Here is a 24,729-nt window from a genome sequence, read left to right as displayed (position 1 = left end):
GTACAACTGGGCGGCGGTCCCTGCGCTCAGTAAGTGCACGACAAACACGACAAACATACAAGGAACACAAGCAAGGAAAAGGGGCCGTTGCCCACGGCAACACCGTGAGCAACCAGAGTGGTGAACGAGCCGAGTCAAGCCAGGAGTGTGCGAGGTACAAAACGAAAAGCAGAAGAGTAGTCGGTAAGCCAGGGTCGGTATGGAGCAGGATCAAAAATAGCAGGAGCTGTAGCTGGGCCAGGAACCACAAGGAAAGAAACAAAGCAATAACAAGCACCGAGGGACAGGAAGTGCAGGCTTAAATAGACCGAGGGCGGGAGCTAGCTGAGTCTGGCCAGGTTACGATAGGCTCTCCCACTCCTAAGCCTGCCAGCCTGAATGGTGGAAGCAGGAGTCAGTCTCAGGGATGTATTCTCAGGTGCTGACTGATTAGTTCTGGGAGTTAACCCCGCTGTGCCTGGCAGATCCTTTACAGTACCCCCCCTTTTATGAGGGGCCACCGGACCCTTTCTAAGTGGACCTGGCTTACTGGGGAAACGCAGGTGGAACCTCCTGACCAATACCCCAGCGTGAACATCCCGGGCGGGTACCCAAGTCCTCTCCTCGGGCCCGTATCCTCTCCAATGGACCAGGTACTGGAGGGAGCCTTGGACCATCTTGCTGTCCACAATCCTGGCCACCTCGAATTCCACCCCCTCCGGGGTGAGGATGGGAACAGGAGGTCTCCTCGAGGGAGCCAAGGACGGGGAGCAGCGTTTGAGGAGGGAGGCATGAAACACGTCGTGTATCCGAAAAGACGGGGGTAACTCCAGCCGGAAGGAGACAGGATTGAGGACCTCAATGACCTTATACGGCCCAATAAACCGGGGAGCAAACTTCTTGGACGGAACCTTGAGACGCAAGTTCCTAGACAACAACCACACCAGATCCCCGACCATAAACAGGGGGTTAGCAGAACGTTTTTTATCAGCCTGAGTTTTTTGTACGCTCTGGGACACCTCTAGGTTTTTCTGAACCTGGGCCCAGACTGTGCACAGTTCCCGATGAACGACCTCTACCTCAGGATTGTTGGAACTACCAGGTGAAACGGAGGAGAACCGTGGATTAAACCCAAAATTACAAAAAAAAGGAGAGACCCCTGACGAGTTACTGACCCGGTTATTAAGGGAAAATTCGGCGAGGGGAATGAAAGAGACCCAATCAAATTGACAGTCAGAGACAAAACACCTTAAATATTGTTCTAGAGATTGATTAGTCCTCTCCGTTTGGCCATTGGTTTCAGGATGGAAGGCAGAGGAGAAGGACAGATCAATCCCCAACTTCATACAGAAGGCTCTCCAAAACAATGAAACAAATTGTACCCCTCTGTCCGAAACAATATTGACAGGGACCCCATGGAGACGCAGGATGTGTTTGACAAACAAGGTAGCCAACGTTTTGGCGTTGGGTAGTTTCTTGAGGGGCACAAAGTGGCACATCTTACTGAAGCGGTCCACCACCACCCACACCACCGACTTGCCTTGGGATGGAGGCAAATCGGTGATAAAATCCATGGAGATATGTGTCCAAGGTCTCTGGGGAATGGGCAACGAACGCAGTAAGCCCGCTGGTCGGGACCTGGGAGTCTTGGACCTAGCACAAACCTCACAAGCGGCGACGTAGGCCTTAACGTCTTTAGGCAACCCAGGCCACCAATAATTTCTGGTAATGAGGTGTTTGGTACCCAGGATGCCTGGATGACCAGATAGTGCGGAGTCATGATTTTCCCTAAGTACCCTTAGCCGGAATTGCAGGGGAACAAACAGCTTGTTCTCAGGAAGGTTCCCGGGAGCTGAACCTTGATCAGCAGCAATTTCAGAGACTAAATCAGAATCGATCGAGGAAATGATTATACCTGGAGGCAAAATACAAGCAGGATCTTCCTCTGAAGGAGGGCTGGCCATGAAGCTACGCGACAGTGCATCAGCCTTAATATTTTTAGACCCAGCCCTATAGGTAACCAAAAAATTGAATCTGGTAAAAAATAACGCCCATCGAGCTTGTCTCGGGTTTAGCCTCCGGGCAGATTCTAGGAAAACCAGATTCTTGTGGTCAGTAAGGACCGTTACCTGGTGCCTAGCCCCCTCCAGGAAGTGGCGCCACTCTTCAAATGCCCATTTAATGGCTAAGAGTTCGCGGTTGCCAATATCATAGTTACTTTCAGTTGGCGAAAACTTCCTGGAGAAGTAGGCACAGGGGCGGAGATGGGTGAGGGACCTGGTACCCTGGGACAAGACAGCCCCCACTCCCACCTCAGATGCGTCAACTTCCACGATAAATGGCTCCATTTGGTTGGGCTGAACCAGCACCGGGGCCGAGACAAAGCACTTCTTAAGGACCTCAAAAGCCTGGACAGCCTCAGGAGGCCAGTGGAGGAGATCAGCACCTTTGCGAGTGAGGTCCGTAAGGGGCTTAGCGATGACCGAGAAGTTAGCAATAAATCTCCTGTAATAATTAGCAAACCCCAAAAAACACTGTAACGCCTTCAGGGAGGCAGGTTGGACCCATTCCGCCACAGCCTGAACCTTGGCGGGGTCCATGCGGAATTCATGAGGAGTAAGGATTTGACCCAAAAATGGAATCTCCTGTACCCCAAACACACATTTTTCGGTTTTGGCAAACAGTTTATTTTCCCGAAGGACCTGGAGCACCTTCCTGACATGCTCCACGTGGGAGGACCAGTCCTTGGAAAACACCAGTATGTCATCAAGGTACACTACCAGAAAAATCCCCAGGTAATTTCTCAAAATCTCATTTATGAAATTCTGGAAGACCGCAGGGGCATTACACAACCCAAAGGGCATGACGAGGTATTCGAAATGGCCTTCGGGCGTGTTAAACGCAGTCTTCCACTCATCCCCCTCTTTGATGCGAATAAGGTTATACGCCCCCCGTAGATCCAATTTAGAAAACCATTGGGCCCCCTGAACCTGATTAAAGAGATCAGGAATCAAAGGAAGGGGATACTGGTTCCTTACCGTGACCTTATTCAGGCTACGGTAGTCAATGCATGGCCTAAGACCACCATCCTTCTTCCCCACGAAGAAGAAGCCAGCACCTACCGGAGAAGAAGAGGGACGAATGTAACCCTTGGCCAGGGATTCCTGGATATACACTCTCATAGCTTCACGTTCGGGACAAGAAAGATTAAATATCCTACCCTTAGGAAGCTTAGCTCCTGGTACCAATTCGATGGCGCAATCGTATTCTCTATGAGGAGGTAACACTTCGGAGGCCTCCCTAGAGAAAACATCAGCGAAGTCCTGAACAAACTCGGGTAGCGTATTCGCCTCCTTAGGGGGAGAAATAGAATTAACAGAAAAACATGACGTACAACATTCATTACCCCATTTGGTTAGCTCCCCAGTATTCCAGTCAAACGTAGGATTATGCAACTGCAACCAGGGAAGACCTAGAACCAAATCATACGATAATCCCTGCATCAACAGTACAGAGCATTGCTCCAAATGCATGGAGCCAACAAGGAGTTCAAAAACAGGGGTATGCTGTGTAAAATAACCATTAGCAAGAGGAGTGGCGTCGATACCCACTACCGGGACAGGTTTAGGCAAATCAATAAGAGGCATAGCAAGGGACATAGCAAATTCCACAGACATGATATTAGTAGAGGACCCTGAATCCACGAAAGCACTGCCGGTAGCAGACCTACCACCAAAAGAGACCTGAAAGGGAAGCAAGATCTTAGTACGTTTCATATTTACGGGAAATACCTGTGCGCCCAAGTGACCTCCCCGATGATCACTTAGACGCGGAAGTTCTCTGGCTGCAACCTTACGCTTAGGACAGTTGTTCACTTGATGCTTGTCGTCCCCACAGTAGAAGCAGAGACCATTCTTCCTGCGGAATTCTCTACGTTGTTGGGGGGACACGGAGGCCCCGAGTTGCATAGGTATCTCTGAATCTTTCGGGGAGGAACGAAGCAACGGAGCTTCGGGAGGCATCATGGGGGAGTCGGAGGAGAAAACACATAAACGTTCACGTTGTCGTTCCCTGAGACGTCGGTCAAGTCGTATCGCTAAAGCCATAACCTGGTCTAGGGAGTCAGAAGAGGGATAGCTAACTAGCAGGTCTTTCAGGGCATTCGACAGACCCAACCTAAACTGGCATCTTAAGGCAGGGTCATTCCACCGAGAAGCTACGCACCACTTCCGAAAGTCAGAGCAATACTCCTCAACAGGTCTCTTACCCTGACGTAAGGTCACCAGCTGACTCTCGGCAAAGGCAGTCCTGTCAGTCTCGTCATAAATAAGTCCGAGAGCAGAAAAGAAACAATCAACGGAGGAAAGTTCAGGGGCGTCAGGAGCCAAGGAGAAGGCCCACTCTTGGGGCCCTTCCTGGAGCCGGGACATAATTATACCCACCCGCTGGCTCTCAGAACCTGAGGAATGAGGCTTTAAACGAAAGTAAAGCCTACAACTCTCCCGAAAGGAGAGAAAAGTCCTCCGGTCCCCTGAGAACCGGTCAGGCAACTTGAGGTGGGGTTCAAGAGGTGCGGTGCGGGGAACTACCAGGGTAGCATCAGGCTGGTTGACCCTCTGAGCCAGGGCCTGGACCTGTAGGGAGAGACCCTGCATTTGCTGAGCCAGGGTCTCACGGGGATCCATAGTGGTGTCAGGGACCAGGGGTAGACTAGGTATGGGCTTGTTATTATGTAATGGCAGGGGGTAGGGAGACGGACAAGTGAGCCCTAATCTACCCGCCACTCTGTCCCTGCCTACTTGCAACGACCCGCCCTAGGCGACGGGGTACAACTGGGCGGCGGTCCCTGCGCTCAGTAAGTGCACGACAAACAAGACAAACATACAAGGAACACAAGCAAGGAAAAGGGGCCGTTGCCCACGGCAACACCGTGAGCAACCAGAGTGGTGAACGAGCCGAGTCAAGCCAGGAGTGTGCGAGGTACAAAACGAAAAGCAGAAGAGTAGTCGGTAAGCCAGGGTCGGTATGGAGCAGGATCAAAAATAGCAGGAGCTGTAGCTGGGCCAGGAACCACAAGGAAAGAAACAAAGCAATAACAAGCACCGAGGGACAGGAAGTGCAGGCTTAAATAGACCGAGGGCGGGAGCTAGCTGAGTCTGGCCAGGTTACGATAGGCTCTCCCACTCCTAAGCCTGCCAGCCTGAATGGTGGAAGCAGGAGTCAGTCTCAGGGATGTATTCTCAGGTGCTGACTGATTAGTTCTGGGAGTTAACCCCGCTGTGCCTGGCAGATCCTTTACAGCTGCAGGTTCTGTTACCAAGCCCCCTTTGTGAATGAAGCAGTACTGCGCATGCACAACCACTGCTTCATTCCCCATCTCTGGGATTGCTGGGGATACTGTAGCCTAGTGATGTACGCTGCCATCTCGGGCAGTCACATAGACAAATAATAGAGCTGTGGTCGAGCATGCGCAGTACCGTTCCGTTAACATAGAGGACTCAGGGATGCTTGTTCTTGTGATTTGTGGGGGTCCCAGCGGTCGGACCCCCACCAATTGGACATTTATCCCCTATGATGTGGATAGGGGATAAATGTTGTTTATGGGAAAAACACTTTAACCCTTTACAAGCAGCTGTGTTCTTCTCTAGCAGATGAACCCTTAACAAGCAACTGTGTCCTGCTCTTACAGATTGACCCTATACAAGCAACTATCCTCTTGTCCTCTATTAGATTAACTTTTTACAGTCAGCTGTGTTCTCCTATAGCTGATTAACGGGGTTGTCTAATAAAAAGAATAACAACTTAATATTTTCTTTTCTGAAATAGAAAAATTTCTAATATATTATTTTTTTTAAACCCGCATTGATCGCAGGTTTTCAGTCCCTGACGTGTGGACCCAGAAGTTCGGAGCTGCCGTTCTTTCGGTGACGCTTCGACACAGGCTCCTGGGGGAAGAAGCTTCCCCCACATCACTGTGTGTCGATGACATGAATGAAGGACCTGGGAGCCTGACTCAATCCGTCAGCTAAGCCTGCTCTGTCATGGCTGGTTCATAGACCGAGGGCGGGGGCTGGCTTAGCTAATCAATTTAGCAAGATCAGAGCAAAAGGCTCGATTTTGCCATTCATATCCTGCATAGAATCAGCTCCTCCCCTGCACAGTTGGTACCTCTTAGAGAAGAAAAGAATCTCGTGAGATTTGGATTGCTTCGAAATTAAAGTAAACCCTGTGTTCCTGTAATACCTAGGGAAATCATCTGTTCATCTAATGATAGATATAGGAAATAAGTTGAATAATTTAATGTATTTTCACGTCTTGTGTTTTTTATCGGAGGCGATAGGTCGTCTTTGAATGAAAATTGGCTCAAAAATCTTTGCTGATTAATTTCTTAACATATTTTTATACCTATACCTAAATAACTGGCACTAAAGCCAATCTAGTAGGATTTAAATACTGAGCCCCATGTCTCTGCTGTTCTGGTTGCTGTAGGCTCTGTGCATGCACCACCCAGCATTCCTGCCAGCACTGCCTCAAGACTGATTGCGGCAACTGGAGGAAAGCAAAAATGGCGATCCGGTGCAAATGGTTTCCGTTTGTCTGTTGTGCAAGGGTTCCGTTGATTTGTACAATGACGGAACCCTTGCACAACTGAGACAAACGGAAACCCTTTGCACTGGATCAGTCACCACTGAAATCAATGGTGATACAAACGGAAACCTATGGTTTCCGTTTGTTTCAGTCAGGGTTCCGTTCATGGGTTCCCCTGACGGAAAGCTCTGACGGAACCCCTGAATGGAGCCCTGACGCAGATGTGAACAAAGCATAAGGAATGGATGGTTCAGCTTCCCCTGGTGATAACAGCTGATCGCAGGGGCTATCTGAAGCTGGACCCAGCTGCTTACTGGTCCGCTTTAATCTGTAAAAGGGGTAGTTTTTTCCTAACCACTTTAAGTTAGAAGTAGTGGAATCTTATGTTAACCATATTACAAAATAGCCCAGTTTGGTAAAAACGACATGACGTGGTAGCGCATCATAAGGCTGGATTCACACGGGTCGTATATGATGTGTAAAAATCACGCAGCGTATCCGACCTGGAACTCACAGTACATTCCGTCAGAAAAATGGCACCACACTTTTTCGGATGGATTTTACACACTGTTTTTTACCACTGTGGAAAGCAGCGGTAAAAACCACTCATACTTACCTAGGCCGTTGTTATGGCAACTTGTCCCTCCTGTGCAGTTCGGTCCAGCCTCCCTGGATGATGCTGCAGCCCATGTGACCGCTGCAGCCTGTGATTGGCTGCAGCGGCAGCCACATAGGATGTAACGTTATCCCAGGAGGCCGGCCCTCTGACGTAATCCAGGCCGGCCTCCTGGGATGACGTTTCAGCCTGTGATTGGCAGCAGTGGTCACATGGGATGCAACATCATCCCAGGAGGCAGGGCTGGCCGAAGAAACACAGACTTCTGGATAAGTATGATTTTTGCGGCGTAATCACAACACTTGGCTTTCTGTTGCGGGATTTGCATCCCCATTGAACTCAATAGGGAAAACCCGCAATGGAAAATCAACTAAAACGCAGCATAAATTAACATACTGTAGATTTAAATTCAGCACCACAGGTCAATTTACTAACGTTTACGCTGCGCTTATTTTCTGCAGCGTGGGCATGAGATTTTCTAAATCGTAACCACTTTGCTACTACTGTAAATACTGCGGAATTTCCGCACAGAATTTTGTTGCAGAAATTCTGCAGCATTTACGCTACGTGGGAACCCGGGCTAAAGGAGAGCAAAAGAAGCATCAGAATCCGCAGAAAGAAAGACTGGAACTTTTTTGTTCTATGCAGGGCACTTGAATGTTTTCTTGATTGTTTATGTTTGAAAATAGATACAGACAGACAGAGTTATACAAATGGTCATTACAGAATAAAATGTAAAAAATATTTTTGCTTTCTTCAATAGGCAAAAATGTTCTAATTGTTTATGCTCACCAGGAGCCAAAGTCAATGAACGGTTCATTAAAAAATATTGCAGTTGATGTTCTGACAAAGATGGGGTGCAGTGTTGCGGTCTCCGACTTGTATGTCATGAAGTTCAGTGCTGCAGCAACCGAAAGGGACATCACAGGTAAGACTGATATAATAAATAAGATCTTTAAAAACCATATGCAGATTTTTATATGATTTAAAATACGGAAGCACATAATTTTAAACTCCATTAAGGGTTTTAACCCATACACATAGTGATATTAGGGTGATTGCTTGAAGTCCTTTTGCATATGTGGCTATTTGTATGTATTCCCATGGGTTCTTCCCTGAAAGCAATTTGACTGCAAAATTTTGCACACAGAGTTCTCATATTTATTTCAAGCATTTCCATTCCATGAAAGCATTCAAAAAGAAATCACTAGTGAAATATTCTGAATTAATATTTTGCATTCTAGGGATCGTCCAAAATTACTGTTTTACTAAAATTAAATCAGTTTGTGATTAATATTTATAAAAATGATGTGCCCCTATTTTTACTTACACATAGCCTTTATATGTGTTGAGACAGATGAATCATTGAATACTAATACAGAAAAGTATTTGTTGGCATCTTTTAACACCTTAAGGCCATGTTCAGACGTACAGATTTGGGGCAATTACGCAACGAATCTGCACCAACATTTGCATATTTGACAGGCAATTCGGACGTTGCAGAAAACACAGCGGACTTGCCACAGATTTCAGTTTTTGCATTGCAAAGGTTGAAATCTGCAGTGAAATTCCGCTTCTTCTCCACAATGGAACGAGCATGCTGCGGAGGGAAAATTCTGCACCGCATGCTAATTTCCGCAGTTATTTTCTGCAACGTCTGAACTAAGTTTCCTAAAAATGTATAGAAACAAATGTTAAAAACAGCTGCTGCAGAATTCCACTGCGGACTGTCCGCAGCGGAATTCCACAGCAATTCCGCCACGTCTGAATGTGCCCTAAGGACGCAACTATTTTGTGCCTTAATGACACATATATTTTATCTTATTTTTTTTGTCACTGCGTTCTGAGGGTTATAACTTTTTAATTTTTCCATCGACGTAGCCATATGAGGATTTTTTTTGCGTAACGAGTTTTATTTTCCAATGGCACCATTTTGGGGTACATATAATGTATTCTATGACTTTTATAAACTTTTTTTGAAGGGCGATAAAAAATAGCTATTCTGAATTTTTTGGGGGAGTTTTGTTTTTCTGCCATTTACCATGTGGTATGAATGACATATTAACTTGATTGCGTAGGTCAGTACGATTACAGCTATACCAAATTTTATATTTTTTAGGTTTTACTAACTTTTTTAAAGAGGCTCTGTCACCACGCTATGTGGCCTATCTTGTACATGATGTGATCGGCGCTGTAATGTAGATTACAGCAGTGTTTTTGTGATTATTTTTGACGGAGTTATGACCTATATTAGATGTTGAACAGGAGAAATATACGAGGCACTCACCGCAGTGGCAATAGAAAGGATTTATTTGAACAGATCTTGGTCAAGTTTTGAATACGTGCTTTATTTCTTATCGATGAGCACCCTGCCGGCAACGATCCTGACAGCTGTATCCCATGTGTTTTGAGCCACGCTACTTGCATTTGTGAGTCTATGTTTTGCCCCGTACTTGGAGCAGTGCCAACCCTCTTTTTTCTGCCTTGAATCATGACCTATATTAGCTTTATGCTAATGAGTTTCTCAATGGACAACTGGGCGTGTTTTACTATATGACCAAGTGGGCGTTGTGGAGAGAAGTGTATGACGCTGACCAATCAGTTTTCAATTCAGTTTACCAATCACCATTAATTTACTCTGCAGATAACGATGTTGCTATCTGCAGTCCCATACACACACACTAACATTACTGCAGTGTCCTGATAATGAATATACATTACCTCACTTCTCTGTGATTTATAGCACAGCACAGCGAGATCTCGCTGTGAATGACAGCTTACAGCGTAATCTCGCGAGACTATGCCTGGTATGCTGTAAATCACAGAGACGCTACAGAAGTGGTCAGGATTCTGAATACACATCACGTCCTGGCTGGAGGTAATGTATATTCATTATCAGGACACTGCAGTAATGTTAGTGTTTGTGTATGAGGCTGCAGATAGCAATATAGCTACATCGCTATCTGCAGAGTAAATGAATGGAGAGAAGTGTATGAAGCTGATTAGTCACTTATTGGTCAGCGTCATACACTTCTCTCCACAACACCCACTTGGCCAAAAAGTAAAACACGCCCAGTTCTCCATTGGGAAACTGTAAAGGATCTGCCAGACACAGCTTCTGTGTCGACACCCGTGGTTAGTCAGTCTGCACCTGCTCCTAAGACTGAGAGAGTGACACGATCTTCTACCAGTCAGGCTGGGAGGCTGAGGAGTGGGAGAGCCTATCATAGCCTGGCCAGACGGAGCTAGCTCCCGCCCTCTGTCTATTTATACCGGCATTTCCTGCTCCTCTTTTGCCTGTGATTCTGTCTGTGTCCTGGCTCTGCTACTGCTGCTTGAACATTTTGTCCTCTGCTTCATTTTGACCCTGGCTTTACTGACAATTCTCCTGCTCTGCATTTGGTACCTCGTACACTCCTGGTTTGACTCGGCTCGTTCACTACTCTCCTGCTCTGCGTTTGGTACCTCGTACACTCCTGGTTTGACTCGGCTCTTTCACTACTTTCGTTACTCACGGTGCTGCCGTGGGCAACTACCCCATTTCCCTACTTCTGTGTACCATTGTCTGTTTGTCTGTCGTGCACTTATTGAGCGTAGGGACCGTCGCCCAGTTGTACGCCGTCGCCTAGGACGGGCCGTTGCAAGTAGGCAGGGACTGAGTGGCGGGTAGATTAGGGCTCACCTGTCTGTCTCCCTACCCCGTCATTACAGAAACTCATTAGCATAAAGCTAATATAGGTCATAACTCCGTCAAAAATTATAGTTTTTCTAAATAAAAAAACACTGCTATAATCTACATGACAGCCAGTGGCGTAACTACAGCTGTAGCAGCCGTAGCGGTTGCTACGGGGCCCGCGGCATGAGGGGGCCCATGTCGCCCGCCCACTGAACACTACGGCAGAGCAGGGAGGTATCTCCCCGCTCTGCCATTAAACAAAAGACATGTATCCCCTATCCACAGGATAGGGAATACAAGTGTGATCGCTGGCATTGATAGGGAGAACGGGGGACTGAAAGTCCCCTGAAGTTCTCCATCACAAACCTCGGACTTCCGGGGTCTGTGTCGGCAGCTCCGTAGAAATGAATGGAGCGCCGCTCGTGCTTGTGCGCATGCGTGACCAGCGCTCCTCTCATTTTTATTGAGCTGTGCAGACTCCGGAAGTCAGAGGTTGGTCATGGAGAACTTTCAGACCCTCGTTCTCCCTATCGCTGCCAGTGATCACACATGTATCCCCTATCCTGTGGATAGGGGATACATGTCTTTTGTAGGACACACTGTAGGTCGGACCTACAGGGGGGGGGCTGTATAGCGTTACCTACAGGGGGGGCTGTATGGCGCTATCTACAGGGGGGGCTGTATGGCGTTATCTACAGGAGGGGGCTGTATGGCGTTATCTACAGGGGGATGTATGGCGCTATCTACAGAGGGGGATGTATGGCGCTATCTACAGAGGGGGATGTATGGCGCTATCTACAGGGGGCTGTATGGCGCTATCTACAGGGGGCTGTATGGCGTTATCTACAGGGGGGCTGTATGGCGTTATCTACAGGGGGGGCTGTAAAAAAGGCACTATCTACAAGGGGGGGGGGTTGTGTGACACCCAGGGGAGGGGAGGCCCCAGTCAAAAGTTTGCTATGGGGCCCACTCTTTCCTAGTTACGCCCCTGATTACCGCACCGATCACATCATCTACAATATAGGCCACTTATAATGTGGTGACAGAGCCTCTTTAAATAATCATGTTTTTGTGTCTCCATATCCTAAGATCTATAACTTATCTATTTTACTTTGATGGAGCTGTATGAGGGCTAGTTTTTTGAGGGACGAGTAAGGCCTCATGCACACGACCGTAGCCATTATTTTCAATGAGCCCGGACCGCAGAACACGGCCGTAATAAGATGTGTCCATTCTCTCTGCGGTGCGGGCTCCCGGGCCATGCACGGACCGTAAAAACTACGGTCGTGTGCATGGCCCCATAGAAATGAATGGGACCGCAATTCTTCCGTGGATTTTCGGGGGAATTGCGGCAGCAAAAGCACGTTCTTGTGCATAAGGCCTTAATGTTTTGATTGGTACCATTTTAGGGTACATACAACAGTTAATATTTTTTTACGACGTTCATCGTGGGGTTAAATAAAGTGATCATTTTATCGTTTAGGTTGTTGCGGATGCACAGATATTAATTATGTATACATTTATTATTAATTATGTATACATTTATTATTCTTTATAATTTTTTACATAATAAAGTATTTTAATTAGGTAAAAAGAGTTTTTTGTTTGTTTATTTATTTATTTTTAAACATGTTATTAATGAACTTTTTTAAAAAAAAAATCTTCAGTCCCACTAGGATCTAGACTATGCGATTGGTTGATCGCTCATATAATGCCCTGCAATACATTTCAGAAGCCTTTGGGCACACAATGCTCTGAAGAGCCAGTGCGGATGTAACAGAAACAGGACCAGTACTCTATGGAAACCCAAACTTTTAACAAGTGGTCGAGTGCAGAAAAGGCAGTCCTATATCAACATCTATGTACATAAAGTGTAGCTCTAAGGCCTCGTGCACACAACCGTGTATTTGCGGCCATATACTATCCACAATTGCAGAGCAGCAATTGCGGATATTATAAAACACATGCTAACCTATGGGCCAATGCACACGACCGTGGTTTCCACAGTCCGTGCATTGCCTGGAGCCCGGACCGCAAAAAAATAGGACATGTCGTTATACGGTCCGCATTTGGGCTCCGGGCTCATTGAAATTAATGCACATTTTGTTTGTGCACGGTCCGTAATTGCGGAAGGCCCATGGATGACACTCCGCAGCCCGTCCATGCCGTAATCACGGCCGTTTGCATGAGGTCTAAGTGTTAAAATGACACTGCTCTATGTCCCAGCGCTTAAACTATATATTTTCACTTTAAACTAAGAGGAGGTGATACCTTTTCCCACAGGGCAGCCCATAACCCAAACCTCTTGTGTCTGATGAAGAATCCAACCATGAGTGAAGACATCTGTGCTGATATAGTAGATCACTATCAAGCATTACATGCTATTCTGGTGTCCTAAAGGGGTTTTGTGGTTTCAACAAATAAAAGTTATTTATTTTACAATGAGAAATTATGCAATTTTCAAATTCGTTTTGTCATTGAATGGGTATCGTTATTGTTAAGATAATGTCTGTTTCTAATAAACAGGAGACCTATGTAATCCTCAGCATTTCAACTATGGAATGGAAACAATGGAAGCTTTTAAGAAAGGCTGCTTATGTGAGGACATCCTTTGGGAACAGAAAAAAATTAATGAAGCAGATCTCGTCATCTTCCAGGTGATTGAAGTCTGGATTAAAAACTTGACTTATATATTATTTTTTATTCAGCAACCCTTTAGGGTAAGGCCACACGGAGCGGCCCTGACATGGTCGCAATGCGGCTAACAACCGCGCCGGCACCATGTTCGGTGCGGCTGTCAAACAGCCTGTTAGTGGCCTCATGTTAACGTGGGTAAACCGTCCCTTTATCTGCAAAATCGTGCAGCCATTAATGCAGTGCAGAATTAATACACACTTTATGGCCGCACGATTTTGCAAATTACAACAACTTACCCCCTATTCATTCTCTAAGGCAGCGCCGGAAAAAGCAGAAAACTGCACTCGGCTATCTCTGGTGCTCCCATAGAGAATGAATGGAGCGGCAGTACGCATGCGCATGTAACCGGAATACCTCTTAACGAGGTATTTGACAGCTGCGCCTACATAGTGCCAGCGCGGTTGTTGGCCACATTGCGACCGTGTCAGGGCCGCTCCGTGTGGCCATACCCTTGTGCTTGTCCACACATAATGTAATTGCTGCAGAAAATTTCTCCAGGAATTCCGCTGAAACTAGCAGAAATTCCGCCGAGGAAAAACCGCACCATTTCCTGCGTTTTTTACTGCAGAGAATGGTGTGAATCAGTCCACTTTCCGCAGCAGAAATTGACATGCTGCGGTACAAAAAATACGCACCGGAAATTTTATGCAGCGTGTGATTGAGATTTGTTAAATCTCACCCACTTTACTGCTACTGTATTCTGCTGCGTATTTTCTGTCCGCAATTCCAGATGGAAAATATGCAGCAATTCCGCTACTTGTGGACAAGCCCTTAGGCTACAGTGTTGGGGTAAGTCCACATGTAGCGTAAATACTGTGGATTTCCCGCAACAGATTTTGTTGCGGAAAATCCGCAACATAATACAGTAGACTTTGAAGGAAAGGATGGTTGGATCCAGCGTTGGTGGAAATAAAAGGAATCTTTTTCCAAGTTTTAATTATTCTTATTAAAAAATAGGGTATTCGATAGCGTATATAGTATCATTGCAAGATACTATATACGCTATCGAATACCCTATTTTTCAATAAGAATAATTAAAACTTGGAAAAAGATTCCTTTTATTTCCACCAACGCTGGATCCAACCATCCTTTCCTTCAAAGTAAACTTTTTTCGTGAGCCACCACGAGGATCCGAGCACCAGGATTATCCATTACAAAAACAAACAACTTTTACAAGGTGAGCTGGAGAAATTCTCCCTATATTACTTGTCTCCATAATACAGTAGAAGCAGAGTGGATGAGATTTGAACAAATCTCATCCACGCGCTGCATAAATGATAAACAGAAAAATCAGAAATTCATCTGCAGTGCGTTTTTTTAATCCTCAGCATGTCAATTGTATTTGTGTAATCGCTGCTTTTGTGTTGCGGGTTTTGCCCTTTGAATTCAATGGGGAGATAAAACCTGCAACAAACAGCAGATGTGTTTTTTGCGGCGGAAAAGCTGCGATTCCGCAACAAATAGCTAAATTCAGCTACCTGGGATGATATTTAATACCATGTGACAGCTGCAGCTAACCAATCACAGGATACAGCGGTCACATGGGATAAAACGTCATCCCCGTAGGCCAGTCTGCAAAATGCCAGAGGGTAAGTATTTTTGGGGGTTTTTTCCGCAGTTTTCCGCAGTGGACATTCCAGATGAAAAACTGCACCACAATTTGGTGTGTTTTTTCGGCCAGAATTCCGTGCGGCTGCCAGGGTTGGATACGGTGTGTAACTTTATTCAGCGTATCCACCCTTTGTGAACGTAGCCTTAGGTTGAATTTACATGCATCTAAATTACTATAGAGTTTAAAATCTCCACAATATATCTGTTTGGTGTTTTTAAAACCCCAACCAAATGTAGCGGGGGAAAAATCTATGCAGAATTGAGGGCATGCTGCAGATTTTCTAATTTGCAGCATGTCAATTCTATTGTGGATTTGCAGTGCTCAGGTTGAAATCTGGACTAAAATCAGCATCAAAATCCACATGTAAGGGTATGTTCACACGGCCTATTTACGGACGTAATTCGGGCGTTTTTGCCCCGAATTACGTCTGAAAATAGCGCCTCAATAGCGCTGACAAACATCTGCCCATTGAAAGCAATGGGCAGACGTTTGTCTGTCCACACGAGGCGTACATTTACGCGCCGCTGTCAAATGACGGCGCGTAAATAGACGCCCGCGTAGAAGAAGTGACCTGTCACTTCTTTGGCCGTAATTGGAGCCGCTATTCATTGACTCCAATGAATAGCAGCGCTAATTACGGCCGTAATTGACGCGGCGTTCAAGGGCCTGCACATGGCGGTACGGCTGAAATTACGGGGATGTTTTCAGGCTGAAACATCCCCGTAATTTCAGCCGTTACGGACCCCCGCCGTGTGAACATACCCTAAGGGTATGTTCACACGGCAGCGTCCATAACGGCTGAAATTACGGGGCTGTTTTCAGGAGAAAACAGCCCCGTCATTTCAGCCGTAACTACATGTGCAGGCGCCTTTAACACCGCGTCCATTACGGACGTAACTGGAGCTGGTTTTCCATGGAGTCCATGGAAAACGGCTCCATTTACGTCTGAAGAAGTGACATGACACTTCTTTGGCGTGGGTGTCTATTTACGCGCCGTCTTTTGACAGCGACGCGTAAATATATGCCTCGTGTGAACAGACAAACGTCAGCCCATTGCTTTCAACGGGCAGATGTTTGTCAACGCTTTCAAGCCGTAATTTCGGACGTAATTCCAGGCGTAAAACGCCCGAATTACGTCCGTAATTTGGCCGTGTGAACATACCTTAACACATGCGGATTTTGGTGCAGATTCAAAGCAGATTTGCTTCTAAATCTATGATAGAAATAGTGGACTCAGCAGATTTCCATGGGTACCTTGCAGCAAGAACCAAATATGGCAATCATATAATCCATAAAGCAGAAAAAAAAAATTACGTGCATTGTACAATTCTGCCGCAGATGTGTTCATATTAGGGCTTGTCCACACGTAACGGAATTGCTGCGTATTTTCCGCCCGGAATTGTGGATGGAAAATACGCAGTGGAATACAGTAGCAGCATAGTGGGTGAGATTTAACAATTTCCGTCCCAAAATTCATCTACAGTGCGTATTTTTCGTTGTGCAGCATGTCAATTCCTGCTGCGGAAAGTGGACTGAATTGCTGTGTTTTTCAGAGGAGATATCACCATCTCACAGACTTGAAAAGAAGTGCAACAAAATCCACACCATTTTCTGCAGTAAAAAGCATAGGAAATTGTGAGGTTTTTCCGCAGCGTAATGTCCGCTAGTTTTAGTGGAAATTCTGCAAAAATTTTCTGCAGTAATTCTGTTATGTGCGGACAAGCCCTAAGTCTGTAAATAAATAGACCATGTCCAAACTTTTTTTTTTATCTCTTAGGGCATGTTCAAACGTGTCAGAATTTTTCCGTTGCAAATCTGCAGCAACATTTGCATATTTGACTGGTCATTGTTGCAGATATCACAGCGGACTTGCCGCATTGCAAAGGCTGAATTCTGCAGTGAAAATCCGCTGCTTCTCCACAACAGACTGTGCATGCTGCGGTGTGAACATTCTGCATCGCAGCCTAAATTCTGCACTATTATTTTCCTAAAAAGGTTTAGAAACCAATGAAAAAAACGCATGCTGCGGATTTCCACTGTGGACTGTCCGCAGCAGAATTCAACGCCAATTCCACCACGTCTGAACATGCCCTTAGGGTATGTGCACATGATAACGTCAATTACGGCTGAAATTACGGAGCTGTTTTCAGGAGAAAACAGCTCCTGCATTTCAGACGTAATTGCTCGTACTCGCGTTTTGCGAGGTGTCAATTACGGACGTAATTTGGAGCTGTTCTTCATTGGAATCAATGAAAAACGGCTCCAATTACGTCCCAAAAGTGTCCTGCACTTCTTTGACAAGGCTATTATTTTACGCACCGTCTTTTGACAGCGACGCGTAAAATGACAGGTCGTCGGCACAGTACATCGGCAAACCCATTGAAATGAATGGGCAGATGTTTGCCGACGTATTGGAGCCGTCTTTTCAGGCGTAATTCGAGGCGTAAAACGCCTTCATTACGCCTGAAAATAGGTCGTGTGAACCCAGCCTTAATGTGCTTATTTCATTTCAGTTTCCTTTGTACTGGTTCAGCTTCCCTGCCATTATGAAGGGCTGGATAGATCGGTGCTTTGTACAAGGCTTTGCCTTTGACTTCCCAGGCTCTTATGATACTGGATTACTTAAGGTATGTTGTGGCACTTAAAATATATTAAATGACATAGTCAGAATATACTGGAAATGATAAATACTAAGAACAAACAGCCTATCAAGAGTAGATGAACGGAGCAGGTGAAAGTTAAAAAGTCCTCACAACTTTAAGAAATTAGTCCATATACATATATACTCCACTGCTCAGACGCTTTCTGGACATGAGACTTAGGCCTAGTTTACACGAGCGTGTGTGTTTTGCGCACGCAAATAACGCGGCGTTTTGCATGCGCAAAAGGCACATAACAGCTCCGTGTGTCATCAGCGTATGATGCGCGGCTGAGTGATTTTCGCGCAGCCGCCATCATTATGACACTCCGTTTGGATGTTTGTAAACAGAAAAGCACGTGGTGCTTTTCTGTTTACATTCAGAGTTTGACAGCTGTTGCGCGAATCACGTAGTTCGCACGGAAGTGCTTCCGTGCGGCATGCGTGGTTTTCACGCACCCCTTGACTTCAATGGGTGCGTGATGCGCGAAAAGCGCACAAAGATAGGACATGTCGTGAGTTTTTTTCAGCGGACTCACGCTGAGCAAAACTCACGGACTGTCTGCATGCCCCCATAGACTTATATAGGTCCGAACGACACGCGTGTAAAGCACGCGCGTCGCACGGACGTATATCACGCTCGTGTAAACGAGGCCTCAGACACAAAGTGGCTGTACGCTCACACGAGCGCTTCAGCTGCTTTGTTCTAGCGATTGGTGGGGGTCTCAGTGCTTGGACCCCCCACCAATCCAAACTTCTGACATGTCATTATGACATGTCCGAAGTTTGCCAAACGTTTAGCTACACTTTAAATGGAGTCAGAACTATGAAGCAATGGATGATCCAGATGATTACACAGTGTCAATGTCCCACATCAATAAAATAGTAAGTAGACTGACCACCACTGCTGACCCGGGTCATCGTCTTGGTCTCCCATCTGTTACCTTCATATATAGGTGTATGTATACATTTTATGTCAGTTTCATGTTATACTACAGCAATTGCAATGTGCATTTATCACTAACCACTCACTACTATCCTGTGCGTATAAATTGTATACGTCCTGATCAGTCTACTTACTATTCTATTAATGTGGTACCTTGACACTGTGTAATCATCTGGATCATCCATTGCTTCATTGTTCTGACTCCATTTAATGCCTGCAAGGTTTTTTGTATCTCTTGTTTTTAATTTATGTCTACGTATTTTTATGGTACATCAATAAAGTATTTTTTCAATACATGGTCGTGATCTCTTCTGGGTTGGTTTTTAATGGTATTGCTTCAGTTGCAGTGGGTTTCCGTTTGTTTCCATTCTGCAAGGTTTTCATTTTTTTTTCACGGAATCAATAGCGTAGTCTGTGCTGTTGTTTCCACCAAAAAAAAAACGGAAACCTTACAGAACGGAGACAAATGGAAACCATTTGCAATGGAAGCATTGCCATTGAAATCAATGGTAATGCAAACGCAAGCTATGGTTTCTGTTTGGCTTTCTGTTCATGGGTTCCCCTAAAGGAAAGGTCTAACGGAACCCATGAAGCGAAGCCATACGCAGATGTAAATGAAGCCATAGTTGAGTAAAAAAAATCTGAAGTTATTGTTAACATTTTCAATAATTTTGAATCAATTGTATGCACTATTTCCTCTGCTGTTTAGGGTAAACGAGCATTACTTTCATTTACAACTGGTGGAACAGAACATATGTTCGGTAAAGAAGGCATAAGTGGTGACATTCGATACCTTCTTTGGCCTATTCAAGTAAGCTTTTCCGAATAAATAATGTGTATCCATTATTTTCAATGTATCTAATTTATGTTATAAGGCAGAATATAAGGCCCTGTCAACATCTGCGTCGGGGCATTCCATTGTTCTGCTCCGTCAGAGGAGCAGAACAAGGGAATGACGGATGCAGCTCTTCCGTTGCAACACGGGCAACAGAAACCATTGGCTTTAATGAGTTCCGTCGGCTTTCAGTCAGGGTGTCCGTAGTTTTACCGGAAACAATAGCACAGCATGCTGTGCTATTGTTTCTGGTAATTCCTGCCGGATCTGCGACAGAGGCCCCTAAGGGAACCTCCAACGCAGATGTGAACAGCCTCTAAACTACTACATTACATGATATGTTTAGTATAGTCCCTACAAATTTTTTTCTATGCACCTATATATCTCTCTGTAGTACACAGGACCGTTTGAAAAGGAAGAAATGAAAACAAATATTGCTTTTATATTTATTATTCATGCCAATGTAGATGTAGCTATGGGATAGTACCAGGTTAGGGCTGGGCGATTAATCAAATTAAATTTATTCATTCGCCCTCAAGGCCTCTAATGATTCTGTTCTTTAACAGAATCATTGAATCGAATCCCTAGTGGCGCTGTCACGCCATGCTGCAGGGGGAAGCTCCACCCTGCTCCGCCTCGTCACAGCTTGGTCCGCCCCGTCTGTCAAGCTGCACCCCGTTCTGTCCTTGCTTCCCCACGAAACTGCTGTTCTGTACTGAACAAAATGATACAGTATGAAACAGCAGTTCCGTGGAGAGGCAGGGACTCCTAGTATGTAGCCGCACCTCCCTGTACCCCCCGTCCTTGTAGATAGCAACCCCCTTGCAGATCGCACCACCACCCCTTGCAGATCGCACACACCCCCTTGCAGATCGCACCCCCCCCTTGTATATCGCACAACCCCCCCCCCCCCCCCTTATTGTAGATAGCGCCACTGTAGCTCCCACTAGGTGCTGTATCCACGGTCAAAGCGGCGGCAATCTCTGGCCAGGGATTCAGCTCCTAGTGGCAGCTACAGTAGCGCTATCTACAAAAAGGATGGGGGGTGCTGCACTCTACAAGGGGGGTGGGTGTGCATACATAGATAGACATATTTATACAAACAAGCAAATATATATACACACATTCTGGAATATATACATACATAAAGGTAAATATATAGACATACATACACATACTGTATATACAGACACACACACACGGGCACATAAATACACTGTCAGGAACATATACAAATACATAAAAGGCACCTATATACAAGCACAAAGAAACATTCACATACATACCCATATATACACAGTGCAGATAATGTAGTAGATGTTACCTGCAGTCCTATGTAACACCACAGTTAACACAGTGATAACACTCTGAGGACAGATATCATAGTAGTATTAACTGCAGTCCTATATAACACCACAGATAACACACAGTGATAACTCTCTGAGTACAGATAATGTAGTAGATGTTACCTGCAGTCCTATGTAACAACACAGATAACACACAGTGATAACTCTCTGAGTAAAGATAATGTACTAGATGTTATCAGCAGTCCTATGTAACACCACAGATAACACACAGTGATAACCAGGGCAAGTGCCAGGGCCCACTACCCTTGGGGGGGCCACTAGGTCGCTGGGTGCTGTCGCTGCCATTACGACATCACTGTCCAGAGCGGCTCTGCTCTGGGAGTAGGAGAGAATGAGTCCCAGGCAGAGCACTAGAAGCGGCTTTGCTCCGGGACTCCGTCTCTGGGGAAGCCCATGACATCACTGTCCATATATGAACAGTGTTGTTAGGAGCAGAGCAGTGTTCCAGGCAGAGTGCTAGACTCTGTCCGGGACTTTGGCTCTGGGGTTGCCCCTGACATCACTAGCCGTATATGGACAATGATGTCAGGGGCTTCCCCAGAGCTGGAGTATCGGAGCAGAGCCTTTACTAGCGCTCTGCCCGGGACTTCAGCTCTGCTCCGGACATCACTATCCATATATGGACAGTGATGTCAGGAGCAGAGCAGGAGTCCCATATATGGACAGTGGGAAGAAAGCATAGGAAAATGTGGATATTTCCTCTGGCGCAGCCATTTTCCTATGCTTTCTTCCCATTGAAATATCGAGACTGCTTCAGTCCTCTAATCGGATCTCCGGCTGCACCCAAACCCAACTACTGAAGCTGCAGAGGATTACTGAACTATACGATTTTGTATGTTATGCTCCTAGCATAACTCCTCAAGGTTAGCATAAACTTGAATCTTTTATACCAAGTTTTTTACTGTTTCATGCACTATGTGCGCTTTGTCGCATTTCTTTTATCTTGTCTATATATGGACAGTGACATCAGGGGTTTCTCCTGAAGCGGAATCTCCAGCCAGAGCATCGGCAATACTCTGGCTGGGGATTCCACTCCTAGAGGGATCCCAAAAGGCACTATCTACAGGGAAGGAGGCTGTGTGGTACTACCAGGGAGGTTTGCTGTGTGGTACTACCAGGGAGGTTGGCTGTGTGGCACTACCAGGGAGGGGGGCTGTGTGGCACTACCTGGGAGGAGGGGGCTGTGTGGCACTACCTTGGAGGAGGGGGCTGTGTGGCACTACCTTGGAGGAGGGGCTGTGTGGCACTAGCTGGGAGGTGGGGGCTGTGTGGCACTACCTGGGAGGGGGGCTGTGCGGCACTACCTGGGAGGGGGCTTTGTGCACTTCTTTTTACGGGGCGTCTTTATACGCACCATTATTTGAAAAGGAGGCGTAAAATAATGCCTCGTCGGAACAGAACGCCATATTTCCCATTGAAATCAATGGGCAGATGTTTGTAGGTGTTCTGCTTCCGATTTTTCAGACTTTTTCGGGACGTTTACGGCCCAAAAAACGGCTGAAAATAGCCCGTGTTAGCATACCCTCAGTCTCTTCTTTAGTTCTGTCTGCAATTTTCTTCCTCCTATCTATATCCCCACAAAGCAGTAGCATTTCCTGGTTGAGCTTTTAATAGTGGATAGTCATCCACCTTATACCTACGGTTGCCACCTTTCCCACCCAAAAATACCGACCAGGTTAACACGCGTAATGCAAAGTGGGTGAGGTTTTGGAGGCTTCTCTTTACACAGAGTTTGATTTTACATGTGGAGAGTCAATGTTTTTTGGTAAAGGTGGTCATACACATTAGATGAATGTCGGCCAAACCCACCGACCAACCATCTAATGTGTATGGGGGTGTCCAGACTGTCCCGCGATAGCAAATGTCAGGCGAAAGAAGAATCAGGCAAGTTGGATTTCAACATTCCCGATCCTATTATTCTTAGGCCTTATTCACACGAACATGTGCATTTTGCGCGCGCAAAAAACGCTGCATTTTGCGTGCACAAATGGTCTGTGTGGCTTCAGCATATGGTGCGTGGCGGCATCATTATGACACTGTGTTTTTATGTTTACAAGTAGAAAAGCACGAGGTGCTATTTTCATTCATTTATTTTACTACTGTAGCGCGCATCACACGCGGCACCCGGAAGTGCTTCCGTGTGCGATATGCATGCACCCATTGACTTCAATGGGTGCGTGCTGTGCGAAACACGGGCAAGTATAGGACATGTCGTGAGTGTCAAGCAGCGCAAATACGCTGCGTGAAATTCACTGACAGTCTGAACGGCCCCATTCACTAACATAGGTCCGTGCGACGCGCGTAGCACGGACGTATAACAGGTTCGTGTAAATAAGGCCTTAAGGGACATTAGTCCCCTTCCCTCCGAGCCCAGCGTGCATTTGTATGGGTGAAACGGAAAGAATCGCTGTCAGCGTTACATTTTGTACAGTTTTATTTGCATTGTTATAAATCAAGAGATGGAGACTACAGTATGTGTTAACCATATTTATTGTTACTTTTCTCAGCATGGTATAATGCACTTCTGTGGATTCCAAGTCCTTGCTCCTCAAATATCTTATGCACCAGAGTATGTGAGTGAAGAAAGAAGAAAAGACATGCTGAATAATTGGACTCAAAGACTAGAAGACATTTGGGATGAAGAACCTATAGATTGCACACCACCTTGGTACTTCCACTAGATACTTTGTACTTATGTGAAACAGGCAAATACTCGTCTGTTTTTCTACATAAAAGGTGTTGACATCTTTCCTTATAACTTTTGCTCTTTAGAGCCCAGAGAATGTCAACAGAAGAAAGTGACCAGGTTCTTATGTTATAAAAGCACCAGCTATGTATTGCAGTCACATTAATAGTTTATTATATGAATGCAATATAATGTAGCTTATTGTAATGGTACAGCGTAATGATAAACAAAGATCTCACAATTTTCTGCATATCTAGTGTAAGAAACAACCCAACAATTACTATGTAAAAAAAATGCAAGGAATAGTTACCTACTGCTCTGATTTCCAGAAATCAAGTGATAATCTGCAATACATAATACTAATAAATGGATCATTTCCTGCACCTTTACAGCAAACAAAATCTTACACTGTAGAGTAACAAAAACAAAGCAGCATAATCTGGAATAATAAATGGCATAATCTGTTTGATACTAGTTGTCACATGCAAGTTATTCTAAAAACTTCTCTTTCAGAATAATACAGGACGAATTTATATTTAAGTATTTCCAGAGAGCTGGAATTTAAAATCTATGGAAACCTTTGTTGTCTTTTTGTTTAATGAACTGTATGTATTTTAGGATACAGTATTATTTACTTTTCTAATATACTTTCAATAAAAAATTTGCAATTGATTTAGCACACTAGCTACTATGTTTCCGCACTAATAGAAGCTGAAGAACGCGTCTGTTGGCCAAATCCGTCAGTGAGCTAGTCTGATGGCTCGGGTGACAGCAGCTCCTGTGTGCCTCTGAAACCTCACCTAAGACTTGGGCCTCATTCAGACCAGTGCCTGGCAGTATTTTGGTCAGCATTTTGCATCAGTATTTGTAAGCCAAAACCAGGAATTGAACCTACATAAAGAATAGGTATAATGGACAGATTTCTACCTCTAACGTGATCTGACCCACTTCTAGTTTTGACTTCTAAATACTGACTAAAATGCTGCCATGTGAAAGTGGTCTTAGGCTAAGTTTACATCTGCATGTTTATTTCTGTTTTTCTGTCCGTCATCGAAAAAGAAAACCAAATATAATGGCAGTGCCGGATCC

At 45.4% G+C, this 24,729-nt stretch overlaps 1 protein-coding gene across 1 annotated transcript in view; it reads left to right on the top strand.

Moving 5' to 3' along the window:
* NQO2 (N-ribosyldihydronicotinamide:quinone dehydrogenase 2) overlaps positions 1-24,238 on the top strand; it is a 28,381-nt gene extending 4,143 nt beyond the window's left edge. Inside the window, exons 2-6 of the mRNA XM_075828469.1 lie at positions 7,947-8,111; positions 13,386-13,516; positions 17,682-17,795; positions 19,462-19,563; positions 23,462-24,238. Of these exons, the coding sequence (XP_075684584.1) occupies positions 7,947-8,111; positions 13,386-13,516; positions 17,682-17,795; positions 19,462-19,563; positions 23,462-23,635 (686 nt within the window). The 3' untranslated portion in view covers positions 23,636-24,238. The remainder of the gene's footprint in view (positions 1-7,946; positions 8,112-13,385; positions 13,517-17,681; positions 17,796-19,461; positions 19,564-23,461) is intronic.
* The last annotated feature ends 491 nt before the right edge of the window (positions 24,239-24,729 follow it).

This window comes from Rhinoderma darwinii, chromosome 5, assembly GCF_050947455.1.
Source record: "Rhinoderma darwinii isolate aRhiDar2 chromosome 5, aRhiDar2.hap1, whole genome shotgun sequence".
Classification (NCBI taxonomy): domain Eukaryota; kingdom Metazoa; phylum Chordata; class Amphibia; order Anura; family Rhinodermatidae; genus Rhinoderma; species Rhinoderma darwinii.
This window is presented reverse-complemented; position numbering and strand designations above follow the sequence as displayed.